Genomic DNA, 15,562 nt, shown 5'->3' on the forward strand with positions numbered 1-15,562 from the left:
AAATTTTGGGTAGACGAAGTATTTCCTCCGTCTTAAATTAGGTTTGCAGCAGAGAAGGGTTAGCACGTTGTCTGCTGAACAACACGATATGCCACTTATTCTACAAATGTAGAACGAGAGGGTTTGTCGTAGCCCATGTTGTGCCATTTTGAACTTGTAGCCTGTTATCTTTTACGACCTTCTATGTAAGCACGTTAAACACACAAACTTGTAGGCTTCCTTATGAAGACACTCACAAACACAGACATTTCGTTTCTTTATTAATTTTGTAAATGGTTTGAGCTGGTGTACAGGGTAAATTGTCTATAGATGTCTTCGGATTTCGTTTGATTAAAAGGCTTGTTGTACATATATTTTTTCTCTCCATAATTGACCTCTTCGTAACAATAAAAAAGCCAAAAAAACAAGATAAAATACCGACAAAGACCTTTTTATTCCCAGGATGCAGGCATTACCCATAACTCAAACAGTCTCTTCTATGATGCTAAAAGTACATCCATAACAATAACTATAATCCCGGTTGACAAGTAAGGGTGCATAGCATTCTAAGTAAATATAGATATTTTCATATATTTCATATATATAGTAATTTATATTAAAAACATTTTCTGTGCATGTGCGCAGTTGCATTCCTTAGTATTGAGTAATATTCTATTGCGTTAATAAGGTCTTTATCCATTCTAAAGGAGTATACGTGTGTTCACTGGTTTTTGCAACAGTTTATATTTTTGCATGAACTCGGTTTACCGTTTGTCGACAACTCAGTAGTCCCTCAATGCATGTTTTAGTTTTTTTTCCCCACTGTTACATTTGACGCAGTCCATACCCTTCCTCCCTCTCCTTGCACTCAAATGGACTCCTCCACTCAAACTGTCACTGTAAGAAAGCCTTAGAACTGGCTCAAATCTGGCGGTTGGGAGCAAGGATGGATTTGGGGGTCTGTTGTGGTGAGGAAAAACACTCGTCATCTAGAAAGCCTAGCCACCAGAGCTTGTTTGTCTCCAAGAATTGTCTAACCCTCTGTACCCTTCTGTATCGCCATATCCTGTCTGCTCTTCCTGTGGACCACACCCTCACCTCCCCCCCCACCCCTCTCCTCACACCTGTAATGGATATCCTTCATAAAGGCCCTCAACCCAGAACCCCTGATCTGATACATTTGTGTGTGTGTCAAGTGTTCGAGGTGTTGCTTGGCTGGTCTAAAGCTCTACAGAGAAAACCGTGATGTTGACACCAGGAGGCAAACTAGTCTGCTCCTACCGGCCGTCTGCGTTTCTTCACACTCTGTCAAGACGTTTCAAAACAATGTCCTTAGCTGAGGCCTCCTGTCTGTCTCTCTCGCTGTACCCCTTACGGATGAACTGATGAACGCACAAATGTATATATAAATATATTCAGATCCTGAGTCCATTTTTGCTCCAGTGCCAGCTGTGGGAGGTGTCCATACTGCTAGGAAGCAAGATTGATCCGGATGGTGTGAAAATAATTCTGATATGTCGGATGGCACAGTGAGGTGACGCCATGGTAAACAATGTGTTGCATGAAATATGTCTCAATGTTTTGCTGTCAGGTCATCGCTAGTTCCATAACATTGTCATACAATCACCACTAACAGTATTATCTCTCCTCCCCTCTGTATTCTATATCAACTCTGAATCTACCAGCACACACACACACACACATGCACATACACACGTTTTAATTCCTTATTGAACGTGAATATGAATATTGTTAAGGCTTTAAAATAATTATGCGTGGACACATTCCTGCCACGCCAGCATTTCTGTGACAACATTCCCTGGATAAGTAGCGAGATGGGATGTGGGGCTCCTATGTAGAAGGGGATGGTTTCTATGAAGTAACTTGTTTCCAAACCCCTCAACGACCTCCACAAGCAAACTTATGCTAAGACTGGCACTCAAACATTCAGATTTGGACCTAAACTACATTGACCAGTGTTTCCGGTCTTAGGTCTCTTTCCTAAAGAAGATCCACTTCCTGGTCTGACATAATTTCTGATTTCAAGAGGAGGTAAGTTGCAGCTAATAGCAGAATGGAAGTTTAAGCTTCGAAGAGATCAAATGACGATCTCCACACTTTCCACCCCAAACACACACACACACACACACAGACTCAAACATCCCCCTACACAGATGAAACAAATCGACAAAACCCTACTCATGTTATTGCTTTCTTTTTAAACATAGACGTGCCGGAGAGAGTGCTAAGGGTGGGACGAGGGGGAGAGAGGAGGAGAGGAGGAGGAGACGTTCAGGTGGAGATGTAAGGGATCACAGTTTGTGGGGTCAGTATTACAGTTTCTCATCACAGTGATTCGTGGCTAGCTTTCTTTGCAACGCTCCAAAGCTACCAGGAGAACACAACCAACAAACACTAAAGCTCAACACGTCCAGGAGAACGTAGATGCTCGACCGAGGGAACATCTAGACCAGAGAACACACGTCAGGCTTCTGTAGCTTCTCTCTCGGGCTTCAGACTGTCTACAAGACTAGGGTTCTCCTGGAGTGGGGAGCTGTCACTGTTCAAGGTCAGAGCTACTATCTTGAGGAGATCCTGCCCCCTGCTGGTGGAGGCCTGAACTGCTACATGCTCATTGAGAGGAAGAATGGAGGGAGGGGAGGGGCAGGATAGGACACTGGCTGAGGTGATTGGAGGAGGGTGGAGGGGTGGTGGCTAGACTCAATGAAGTGATTGGGGGAGAGGGGGGTCGGGATAGGAGACTGGCTGAGGTGATTGGAAGAGGGTTGGGGCTAGGCTTCCTTCATCATCTCAACCACACTGCTTCCAGAACCTCCTCCCCTCAAACACACAGGCTGCATGGGGGAGTGTTAGAGGCTAGGCTATGGGGGGGTCGATGGGGGGGGGGGGGGGCAGCAGAGACGTCCTCCCTAAAACACAAAGAAGAGTGTGGTTCCTCTGAACCTAAAATGCCCTTGCAGTGACAGGACAGCCGAAGACACGCACTAGACCGACACACAGCTTTCTTCAGACACAGAAAGGACCGGGTGACAGGCAGGAGGACACGAATGTCGTTTTGTATTCAGACCCAGGCTGATCTCAGGTCACAGGTTGATGTAAAGGGGTCACGTTGAACCATACAGGGCACACAGGGAGGGGAGGTATTGTCACATGAAACACAAACTCTCTGAAACTGACTGTCACACAGCGTTTTAGTGCATAATAGTAAAATGTACAACGCCAATGTCCTCAGAGGAAGTTTAGGCTGCTGCAGGCTACTGAACGAGAAACTGGAAGAGTCTGGCCAGTGTGGAAGGGAGAGAGAGAGTATCTCGTTGTCTAGTTCAGAGTATTTTTTATAATCTCCATTTTCCTAAATTTCATACATACGAAACCTACGTTGTTTCTTAAGACAAGGGCCTTCACCCCCCTCCCCTCACCTCCCCTCACCCCCTTCTCCCCCATTACCCCTTGGTACTGCAGTTAATTAAAAACAGGCCATGCTGCAGCTGTCACTCATGCTAATACATAATACAGGAAGCACATTTTGGTTGCTAGTTTTTTCTGTTGTCGTTTTTTTTTGTATGTTTCTGTTTGGTTTTTGTTTTATACGAAATCATGCTTCTTGCCTAGTAGTTGTTGTTTTTCTTTTGTGTGTTTGTGTGAGTGTGTGATTGTTTCTTTTTAAAAAAAAGGTACGAAAACTACAAGTAAATCCTCTTCTCGTCCCACTTTCGCTCGCCGTCGGTTGCGGTTGTCGTCATGGAGACGGTGTTTGTCGTCGTAGTTGGTTCTTCTCTCTTCTCCTCCTCCTCCTCTTTGTCACGGGGGCTCCTCTCCTCCGTGTTTACCGGCTACGGGTAGGTCATGTGTCTAAGTAGGGTGGTTTCGGTGAGGGGGTCGAGTCCTGCGGAACGACAGAAACACACAGGCGACGTGAGACGCGAAGCCGTCGGAGCAGAGCCACAGGAGAGCACCCTGTAGGCTTAACCTCCACGTCCAGATGGCTGTCCTCCTGTCAGCTTGCCCATGAGCCAGTCAGCACAGGGAGCCATCACTGCACCAGGTCTACAGTCCTAACAACCGCAACACTGGTGGGGACTGACTTGAAAACGCGCATTTTCTACGTGGAAATGTGCCCTTCCAACACTTGGGTCGAGACAAGCTCACTGACTTACTTTACTGTACTGTAGCCTGCTGTATGTTAAATACACACGCCCACACACAAGGCAACAATTGACAGTTACTGGATTAGCTTTTGTATTTACAAGAGACTGTTTTCTCTAGTCTGAAATGTCAGTAATCTGGTGAATTAATGCCACTGAGTTCTATTTTATAGTACTAAGGCAAGGGTCAAGTGCTCCCTCGTTTGGCACCAGACTAAGACACACACACACACCCACACACAGTTGTTCCAAAGTGTCTCCACATTAACAGACAACTGGCCTTATGTCTCTGACCTTTGAAACCTTTCTATTAGTGGAACCCTTCTTTAGCCAAACTGGTGAAACACACAACAGACAGAAACCTATGTCCTTTAATCAACACCATATCTAACTCTGTACATCCAATAGACTGTCAGTACTAAATACTGTGACCCAGTCAAACAAACCTTATTCCGTTAGATTAAAGTGCAGAGCGCAGGTGCAAGCCAATCCTGCATTTTTACTGTTGTGCTGCTAGACAGACTACCTAGCTACCACACACACGCTTCCATAGCAGCAATCCACCAAAAAGTACAGTATTAGTTTAATGCTAATCCACACCAACGCTAACGCCGCAGTGCTAACGCTAGCGGTCGTTAGTACTTAACGGCAGTTACAACCGGGTCTATTTAATCCAGAGAGGCTGGATTAAACGTGATAGCCCCCCAGGCTCTGGGCCCTACCTGTGGGCCCCGCGGCCAGGTGTTTCTGCCTCACTGCTTTACTCTCCGCAGACTGGCACATTTCACTATCTGAGCACCCTTCTTCACATCCACAATATCCGGCTACGTCAGAGAGGGGTGGAGGGGGAAGCCGGAGGCGGGGTGAATGGGGGGGGAGGGGTGGAAGAGGTGGAGAAGGAGGGGGATAAGGAGGAGGAGGTGGAGGAGGGGGATAAGGAGGAGGAAGAGGAGGAGGGGTAGGTGGAGGAGGAAGAGGAGGAGGAGGGGGATAAGGAGGAGGAGGGGGAGGTGGAGGGAGACAAAGGAGTGTGTTAGTAGGACATAAACCAGAGAAAGGAGAGAAGAGAAGAGGGAGGGATGAGGGATGGAGGGAGGTGGAGGGAGGGAGGGATGGAGGGAGGGAGGTGGAGGGATGGAGGGAGAGGTGGAGGGATGGAGGGAGAGGTTGAGGGATGGAGGGAGAGGTGGAGGGAGGGAGGTGGAGGGATGGAGGGAGGGCGGTGGAGGGATGGATGGAGGCGGATGAAGGGAGGGATGGAGGGAGGTAGATGAAAGGGGATGAAAGACGACAGAAATAGAAAATAAAAAACGATGGGAAGTGAGAGGAGAAGATCAGGAAAGGAATGGAGACAAGAGGAGAGGATGAGGAGAGAGACAAGGAGAGACCAGTGTACAGACAGCCAAGACAAGAGGAGAAAAGGAAAGACCAGTGTACAGACAGCCAAGACAAGAGGAGAAAAAGGGGTGGGGGTGGGGGGGACAGGAGGGGTGGAAAGACACGAAAAAGAGAAAAAGGAAAAAGGAGAGGCATCAGAACCATCGACATGAGAGAGAGACCTGCAGGGTGAAGTGATACAGTCACAGTCAGGGTTAATGGACCAAAGAGTTTTAATGGAGACAGGAAAGAGAGACAGTCAATGTTGTCAACAGGGGGGAGGCCAGACTGACCAAAACAACAGTTAGTTTAAGTTTAACTGCAAATAAACAGACATTTTACAAGGAACTTCAGGGGACACAGCAGATATGAAACAGTGACTATGGAGGTGAGCATTGACAACAGTATTTTGGTGTTGCGGCAGGCTGAGTGGAGATGGAAGCTTCCGAAACAGGAAGTGGAACTGTGGCTTCCTGCTAGGGGCATGCAGGACAGAGAGGCTGGGCATGGGATGAAGCAGGGATGGGTGAGCCTGGCTGGACAGATTTATGGCTGGCACACACACACACACACACACCTTTCAGCCTGGCTAACCCCTACACAATGACCCATGCAGGTTTAGCCCGTTATCACCTGCGGCAGGTGACCTGTCAAAGCTCAGAGCCCTACCCCACAACCCAAGTCCTCCGGTGCAGCATTTAAATCACAACAAAGTCGACTCTCTCAGACTCTGGGAGACACAGTAGCCGTCTACACACATGCCCTTAGCAGCGCCCAGACGATCCTGGTCCTCCTCGACGCTGATCGCTCTCGTTCTGGGTCGGAGAGGGGGAGAGGGGGGGGGGGGGGTCTTGCCTAGCCAAGGAGCCCAGGTGGCAGGCTGCGGGGGGGAGGGGGGGGGGAAGCCACCTGCGGGTCAGTAGCCCACCTTGCTGCTGTCGCGGCCCAGGATGGCGTAGTTTATGAACTGCTCAGACTCAGCCTCCAGTTCGGTGGAGTCCAGGACGGAACTGTCGATGCTCACTTCCTGACCGCCCTCCTCCCCAGAGCCCTGGCCTCTACGCACCACCTTACGCACGGTCTGCACACAAACACACACACACCACACACCACACACACACCACACACACACAGGGGAGGGGGAGTGGGTGACAGTGGGGAGTGGGGAAGAGACACAGACCGGGGAAAAATAAAATGTTGACAGAGAAGGCAGAGATGAGAGAGAGATGGAGGAGCAGATGACAGTTGGACAGAGCTTAGGTTCTGTCCCCGCCTCTTTGTGTCTGTCACAATGTCAGTCAAAGTTCCAACATCGTTTCCCCATTCTGGTCGGGGAAACGCACACACACACAGACAACTCTTAGGAAAACGTCCCATGCCAGAGGAATGTGGTGATGTCATGATTATCGGTGTAATAATCATACAATGAGTGTCATCATGGTTGAACATGGTAAACAGAGGGAGGGGTGTGTGTGTGGGGGGGGGAACTGGGTCACAGACCCCCAGTGCATGCTGGGATTGCTGACCTTCTTGGTGACGATGTTGCCGTGTTCGTCCGTGAACTGCTCCTCGCTCACATGCTCCCCGGGGAGGTCCTCGGCCTCGTCCCCCTGGAACAACAAGGAGCGCTGCATGAGGACACGCCGCGTGAGGACACGCCGCGTGAGGACACGCCGCGTGAGGACACGCCGCGTGAGGACACGCCGCGTGAGGACACGCCGCGTGAGGACACGCCGCGTGAGGACACGCCGCGTGAGGACACGCCGCGTGAGGACACGCCGCGTGAGGACACGCCGCGTGAGGACACGGGATCCACACGTTATTTAAAGACATCCTGCTAACCCTTACATGTTTTCTTACTGCACCGGCAGACAAATGAAATTAAATGTTTTAAGCGTACCCAAGCTCTAGTCAAATATTTTTGCACCATAACTTGATAGGTTATTTTTTGCAGTGTGTGTATGTGCTGCATACAGTATTACCGTACACAGTTAACACAATTAAGCTGGTTAACTCTGGGTGTGTCCAGGTTTACCTCGTGAAGAATGGAGTTAGGCTATGGATGGGAGTCAATCTGGGATGGGAGTTAATCTGTGGATGGGAGTTAGTCTGTGGATGGGAGTTAGTCTGTGGATGGGAGTTAGTGTGTCTGATCGGCTATGGGAGCAGGGAGGTGGAGAGAGAAACAGGGGAGACAGTGTGTAGGAAAGAGAGAGAAAGAGAAAGAGACAGACAGAGAGAGAGAGAGAGAGAGAGAGAGAGAGAGAGAGAGAGAGAGAGAGAGAGAGAGAGAGAGAGAGAGAGAGAGAGAGAGAGAGAGAGAGAGAGAGAGAGAGAGAGAAAGAAAGAAAGAAAGAAAGAAAGGAGGAATGTGGAACGGTTTAAAATAGATCCCCAAAGAGACTCCCTGTTTACTACTGTCACCAGCCTCCGTAACCCAGACACCAGAACAGAGAGAGAGGGGAGGGGGAGCAGGGAGAAGGAGAGAGGAAAAGAAAAGACAGAGAGAGCCAGACAGAAAGATTAATGATCACCACAGACGCAGAGAGAGACAGCGTCATCAGGAAAAGTAATCCAGGGTGAGTTAGCTCTGCCCCAGCCACAGAGAGAAAGGCTTCATGCTGGTACCGCTACCACCACTAACAACCTGCAGGGCGCTAGCTTGGCTATTTATCAGATCACAAAGAGCCACGAGGTCCTGAACTGAGCCTGGGACTGGTAGTTGTGTTGAGACCAGCTTTGGGGTTGAGGTCGGTGGGGAGGGGGGTCGATGGAGGAACAGGGAACAACACACAACCAGCTCAGATGTTCATACGCTCACTGTCAAATCCCGAGAATAGCCAAAAGAGTCCATTCATAGCAGCAAACATATTTATAGAGCAATGCTAGCTGTACTGTATACAGTAGCTTTGAAACCGTAGACAGCTGCCGGCTAAATCTGGGCCTGCAGCGTACTTTAAACATACAGTAGACAAGAGTCTTGAAGAAGAACAACTGTTAATAATTCCAATCTAGGAAACGTTAATGTCTGTAGTTATAACTTAATTCATGACTCCCACACGCTCCCTCCCTCTCTCTCTCTCTCTCTCTCTCTCTCTCTCTCTCTCTCTCTCTCTCTCTCTCTCTCTCTCTCTCTCTCTCTCTCTCTCTGTCTCTGTCTCTCTCTCTCTCTCTCTCTCTCTCTCTCCCCTCTCCCTCTCTCTCTCTCTCTCTGTCTCTCTCTCATACTCTCTCCCTCTCTCTCTCCGTGGGGTACCTTCAGGATGACCCTGCGACGGACCACGCGCGTGGTGACATTCTCCTCTTCGTCGGCCACGCCCTCGCCCTCGCCCAGCTCGCGGTCCAGCTGCGCGTGCACGTACGTGAGCACGGTGCGCACGGTGCCGCTGGCGATGTGGATCACGTTCTGGCAGCTGATGACCAGGAAGGCCAGCAGCACCAGGCTGAAGAGCAGCTCGGTCACCAGGGCCCACATCCCCTCAGCTCGCCTCTGTCCCTCTGCTCGCTACCCCGACGCCACCGGCGTCACACACACGCTCACACACACACACGCGCGCCTCGCAACCCGGGTGACGCCCCCCCCCCCCCACGCTGGTGTGCAGTAACAGCTGCAGGTCTTCTATCTCTGTCTGCCCGCGTGTTCTGTTTGTTTCTCTGCGTTTCGAGCTCTGTTTTTATCCGCCGGTCGTGGCTGCAGGTTTTATTCCGTTTGTTTGATCTCTTTCTCTTCTTCTCTCATTCTTCCTCTCCACCTCTCTCTCTCTCTCTCTCTCGGTGGTTGGGTTAGGGGGAATGGAGGGACCCGGCCTTCACACGCGAGCGGCTGCAACCTTGGAGCCGTCTGTCTCCTCTCTCTCTCTCTCTCTCTCTCTCTCTCTCTCTCTCTCTCTCTCTCTCTCTCTCTCTCTCTCTCTGTCTCTCTTTCTCTCTCTCAGAGCGGAGCAGTCATGAGAGCTTGTGAGGTGGAGCTATGTTAGCCTGCTAGCTTCACATGTGAAGGACCACGGATCTGGTGACAGACTGGACCAGTGACAACCCCCGGCTATGTTTAGCTTGACACACTGTTTGTGCCCTTCTTGGGCCTTCTGTGTGTGTAGTACGTGTGTGTGTGTAGTACGTGTGTGTAGTACGTGTGTGTGTGTAGTATGTGGGTGTGTGTGTAACAGGACAGGAAATAATCCAAACTAGTCAAAATAGTTTTGGAATGCAGTCAACCTGTGTAGCACACCATCTTAGTTTTCACAACCATGCTGAACATGCTTCAACTTTGTCGAAATGTAACACAGAATGCATCCATTCGGAAATGTCAATGGTCTGATCTTACAAAAGTTGGTGAAGCTGATACCACAAGACCATGCTGTGTGTGTGTGTGTGGTACCAGATATCCATCCTAAAATTGGTTTGCTATCAGGTGCATATTTTATGTTGTTCCAGAGTTACAATATTATGACATTTGTTACTGATTTAAAGGTTGAACTTAACATGATGGTTAAAGTAAAATTGTTTAAAGATTAAAAGTTAAATCGTTTAAAGTTTAAATGTTCAAAGGTTAGAAGTAAAATATTTGAAATTTGTTTAAAGATTAAAAGTAAAATAATTTAAGGATTAAAGGAACTACAATTATTATAATATTAGTTAGGTGTAGGGTTAGGGTTGTGTAAAATTGTTTAAGATGCAACATTTTTTTCTCAAACGTTACAAATAACTATCTTAAAAGTTAAAACAAAAAAGGATTTAAAATGTAGAAGTAAAACGGTCCCCAGACCACAGTAAAGCGTAGGGAGCGAGGCGACCTCTGACCTGTCCTCGGAGACGCCCACCGTCCCAACCGTGCAGCTCTGGAACCCTGTGAGGGAACCCCAGACCCTTCTCAAACGGCTGGGTCCCCCGGAAGTGTCTCTGCTGTGTCCCCCTCAGGATCTCCGAGTGGCCCATGTCCCTCACGGGCTGCAACAAAGCCTCCTGGGACACGCGCCCGCCGTCCCCGTCCGTCATGGCGGCGCGGACCGATGACATCACGGCGTCCACGGCCTGGCGCGGCTGGGAGCCCACCCAGGCCTGCGTGGGGTCTGAAACGGGGTGCCAGCCGGGGCCTGACTGCTCCTGCAGGTAGGACAGGAAGGAGCCTCCGCCGCCGCCCGCCGCCGCCGCCGCCGCCGCCACCGCTGTTACCACTTCCTGCTCCGCTGCTGCCGCTGCTGGCCTCGCCCGACCTGGGAGGAGAGAGAGGGGGAACTGAGGGGGGAGTACTGGGGGAGTGGCACCGAGGGGGGGGGGGGGGGGGGAGGGGCAGTAAGGGCAGTAAGGGCTGTAAATTGTTGTATGAGGGTGTTTAGTACAGGAGGGGTTTACATCATCAACAGTCGACACCTCGGTAGATTAGCCAATAAGAACAAGCCGTGACACAGTCGACACCTCGGTAGATTAGCCATTAGACAAGCAGCCCCGGGGGGGGGGGGTGGTCATGCGGTTGCCATGCCGACGGCGTCCAGAACTCACCTGTCCCCGTTGCGGTCGACCACACGGCTCAAACCGGGAGAGTCACTGAGGCGTGCGTACACACGTTGCTGTCCTGCAACAAGAGAAAGCCCTTCCTCTGAGCCTGGCCCTCCTCTTCCTCCTCCTCCTCCTCCTCCTCCCTCGCTCGCCGCGCTGCCGAGCGCCTCCGCAACGTCCGACCTCACGGCCTCTGACCTCTGACCCATGTCCAGCCCGTTAAGGTCAACCCCGGCGAGGGTGGGCGTGGCCGTACTGAACGAGGCGGGCGTGGCCGTGCTCATCTCCGAGTCAGCCCCCATCTCCGTGTCGTCCTCCTCCAGCCCGCCCCCGCCCCCCGCCCCGCTCGCCCCACTGGCAGCACTCCCAGGCCGGCCCAGGCTCCCGTACGGAAGGCCCAGGAGCCCCTCCGAGTCGTCTGCGTTGCTGCACTCCAGGGAGGAGTCCTCCACAACCACCAGAGAGGGGCTGTTACCGGAGGGCCACACCTGCACGTCCGACATCTCCATCAGGGTGTCTTCTTCGGTGGTGGCGATGGGGGCACAGTCCAGGCTGGAGACCTCCTGCCAGTAGGGTTCGGCACCCAGGGGGGAGGGCAGGCTGTACTGCATGCAGGCTGGGGAGAGCATCTCCTCCTGAACCAGCCCGTAACCTGGAGCGAGACACAGAGAGGGAGACTGACACCAGCCCCCCGCCTCGTTCCCCCCCCTCCAGCGCCGGGACCCCAGGAGAGGGGTGCCACTGTCCGAGAGGACAGGGCAGCCAGAGGGAGGGGGAGAGAGGGGCGGGGGTTAGGAGGAGAGGGGGGGGGGTTAGGGGGGAGGGGGCTAGCTGGAAGAGAGGTGCAGGGACTGAGGGAGCCGGGGGGCACTCTCAAGGGGATGGGGGGCGGGGGGATGGGGGGCAAGCCAGACGAGCCAGCACCAACATATAGCAGCTGTGTCAGCAGCAGCAGATGACCAGGGCAAGGACCAGGACCAGGACCAGGACCAGGACCAGGACCAGGACCAGGACCAGACCAGACCAGGGCCAGGACCAGGACCAGGACCAGGACTAGGACCAGGACCAGGACCAGGACCAGGACCAGGGCCAGGACCAGGACCAGGACCAGGACCAGGACCAGGACTAGGACCAGGACCAGACAAGAACCTGGGCCAGACCAGGACCAGGACCAGGACCAGGGCCAGACCAGGACCAGGACCAGGACCCTGGTGTCCTGGTGTCCTGGTGTCTGCTGCTGCTGCACTAACTAGCCACCAGCAGGGAGGACCACAGTCCCTTCCTCTCCCTGGTTCACACACACACACACACACACACACATGCCACACACACAGGCTTACACACTCACACACGTTCACGCAACCTCGGACATGACAGGCAGGTTAAATATTAAATTCAGGCTGTATGGCATGCATGCAAGCAATCTCATTCCCACACCATACACACACACACTCACTCTCTCTCTTTCACACACACATCCAACCACACACAACAATAAACAATACAAACAATTCAGAAATCAACAGAAGGGAACCATTTACCACAAAAGTGCACTCCAGTCACGTAAATCTCTCACAAACAAACAGACATTTGATTACAGAAACAGTTTTCATGTATAACTCCCATAGGAGACAACCTATTTTGTTTTTCTTTTTGAAGTTGAATTAGGAAAATATGCTTCTCATGGGCCCATGGACACTTGACTCAAGTCACTCCAGAAACCGCTGTGAATCTTCATGTGTATGTGAACGTTCATTCTCAAAGAGGAAGTAAGATTTGGGGGAAGATGTATGGGGATGGTAGCGTGAGGATTGAAGTCCTGGTCGGGGGTCAGGGGTCAGGGGTCAGGGGTCAGGGCTGATAGGACAACCCCGGTCTGTCCACGTGATGCATGATGATCCTGCAGGAAGTGATCTTGTTTACATCCTGTGAGAATCTCTGACTCAGGTGCATTCTGAGTGCAGTGCCTTCTTCCATCTCTCAGCCATCCCACTCTCCTTCCCTCTCTCCCTTCAGTCTCTCCTCCCTCCTCCCTCCATCCTCCATCCCTATTCCTCTCCCTCCCTCCTAATTCTCTCATCCTTCCTCCCTCCCTTCTCCATCTTTCCTCCCTCTCTTCTCTCTCCCTCTCCCCATCCCTCCCCTTTTCCCTTAACCCTCCCTCCCTCCCTCATGTCCCACATGTCCTGTTTCAAGGTCAAAAAGGAACTTGAGGCATCAGCCACATATGCAGCATATTGGAGTAGGAGAACTAGACTCACATCTATGCAGAATCAGATGGCATGAGGATTGTGATGGACCAGCATTGTGATGGACCAGCATTGTGATGGACCAGCATTGTGATGGACCAGCATTGTGATGGAGCAGCATTGTGATGAATGCGTCTGTGTGTAGGTGCGTCAGTTAACCAGAACCACCACAGAACTCCAGTCGAACAGTAGGACAAGCACAACACAGAGACAGATCCTGACAGTCCTGGAACGAGGAAACAGGAGGACTGTTGAGGAGGAGGGAGAGGGAGAGGGAGAGGGAGAAAGATAGAATGTAGTTTGTGCCCCTGTGTGTGTGTCTGGTGTGTGTCTGGTGTGTGTGCGTCTGTGTTCATCTGTGTGTGTGGTCTTTTGTATCTGGTGTTTGTGGTGTGTGTGTGTGTTCCTAGTATGTGTGCTTGTGTGTTAAAAGACAGGGGTAACATGATTCGTTGCTGGTGGTGAGTGTTGCTGAGTGTGCAGTGGGTATTAGAGAGGCTTGCTGGCAGAGACCAACACCATCTCCAGACGTCCAGCTGAGAAGGCCAAAGGACATCATGTGTATGGGATCTCTCACACCAGAGAGTGTGTGTGTCTGGTGTGTGTGTGTGTCTAGCGTGTGTGTGTGTGTGTGTGTGTAGTGATGATGATGAGTGGAGACGTTGACCCGACCCTCCTGGTAAACAAGACGTGTATAAACACGCAGTAAGTCGAAGCTCACGTACACATACACAGGAAACACACAAAGAAACACACACAGGAAACACACACAAAGAAACACACACAGGAAACACACAGAGAAACACACACAGGAAACACACAGAGAAACACACACAGGAAACACACACTGAGAAACACACACAGGAAACACACAGAGAAACACACACAGGGACGACATCTGGACTTGAAGAAGACGCACTAGGTGAAGGACTGACAGGGAGGAAACAGAGAGGCAGTGAAACTCACTCGTGAAATACAGTACCTTGGAAAAAAACACACAGGAAACACACAACACACACACAAGTCACCAAGACGAATGGAAGGTTTACATGAAGTGATGTTGCGAGGACAAGAACCAACCCCCACAGACGTCACTCGCAAGGCACACACACACACACACACACGTTGACCGACAGACAAGGACTGTCACGTGGCCACACCCACACATGACGGTCGGTCACCGTGCAGAACCGAAGAAGCCCCGGAGGCTTGTTCACCCCCTGGAGAGGAGAGATCGTCACAGATCTCTGTCGAAGGAGAAGAACAGAGAAGAACGACGGCAGTCTTATGCTCCAGGGCTCGAGGCCACGCCTCTCTTTCTCTGTTAGTCCCATTCTGGCAGGTCACATGCACTGCTTCAAGACTACATCTCCCAGAAGACACTTCGGCATGCCCCTCGGTCCGATGCTTCCATGCGAGCATAGGAGAGGCAGGAGATGAGGGTGCTTCTGGCTACATGCACATGCAGACATGCAGGAGGACAGGGAGGAGGAGGGGCCGGGAGAGGAGAGGAGGGAGGGAGAGAGAGAGAGACAGGGTAGGAGGGAGATGAAGAGACAGGGATAGGAGAGAGGAGGCAGAGGGGTGGGGAGAGACGGAGTGAGAGAGAGGGACTCCTCTCCCCTTATTCCTGGGGGCTGAGGACGGGTGCGAGAGGAGGGGGGCTCACGGCAGACGGTTAAAAACGTAGATTTTTCCAGAGTAGGAAACTGAGAAAAAAAATAAAAGAGTTCGGAAAAATGCACAACTCGTCTTAAAAAAATAAAAAAATAAAATTTATAAAGATGAGGGCCGGAGGTCAACATGAGGTCGGCATGAGGTCAGAGTTTGGAGAGGAGTGAGAAGGAGGAAGAGGAGACCAGGCTGCAGATGACATGTCCAGAGAAACACAGAGAGACAGAGAGAGAGACAGAGAGAGAGAGGGGGGGGCAGATAGTCAAAGGGAACAAGTACGGGATCCCAGAGGGACAGACAGTGCAGCGACCCCTGCCCTCCCAATCAGTCCCTCTCCACCCCCCCAGAGAGATCCCCCCCCCGAACCCATGCACACACAGGCAGAGAGAGAGAACATTTGGACTGTTACGGTAACCTAGGCTTCATCCTCCCTGCTACGTACTGACCACACCGTTTCTATGACGACCTAGCATGTCGTCTCAGGGCTGAGAGAGGGGAAGTGACCCGCGCCCGAGTTCGACGAACCGAGCCTGCTTGTGTGCTAGTCTACTGGAGGATTCTGTCTCCACAGGACTGTCGGGTTTCTCAAATCATCTCGACTGGAGATTCCTCTTCTTCTGG

At 51.5% G+C, this 15,562-nt stretch overlaps 1 protein-coding gene across 2 annotated transcripts; it reads right to left on the reverse strand.

Annotated features, from left to right (window-relative positions):
* Positions 1–409: 409 nt before the first annotated feature.
* Positions 410–10,287, reverse strand: ank1a (ankyrin 1, erythrocytic a). Of its 2 annotated transcripts, XM_047016705.1 has the most exons (5): positions 8,779–10,287; positions 7,049–7,132; positions 6,451–6,603; positions 4,868–4,969; positions 410–3,886 (listed from the first exon to the last, which is right to left on the reverse strand). In XM_047016705.1, the coding sequence occupies exons 1-4, from the start codon at positions 8,995–8,997 to the stop codon at positions 4,898–4,900; spliced, it is 528 nt and encodes a 175-aa protein (XP_046872661.1). In that variant the 5' UTR covers positions 8,998–10,287; the 3' UTR covers positions 410–3,886; positions 4,868–4,897. The 2 variants fall into 2 exon arrangements, with proteins under 2 accessions (XP_046872661.1, XP_046872662.1); XM_047016706.1 differs by lacking the exon at positions 4,868–4,969 and having other exon boundaries at positions 8,779–10,069.
* Positions 10,288–15,562: the final 5,275 nt, after the last annotated feature.

This window comes from Hypomesus transpacificus, unplaced genomic scaffold (assembly GCF_021917145.1).
Source record: "Hypomesus transpacificus isolate Combined female unplaced genomic scaffold, fHypTra1 scaffold_42, whole genome shotgun sequence".
Taxonomy (NCBI): domain Eukaryota; kingdom Metazoa; phylum Chordata; class Actinopteri; order Osmeriformes; family Osmeridae; genus Hypomesus; species Hypomesus transpacificus.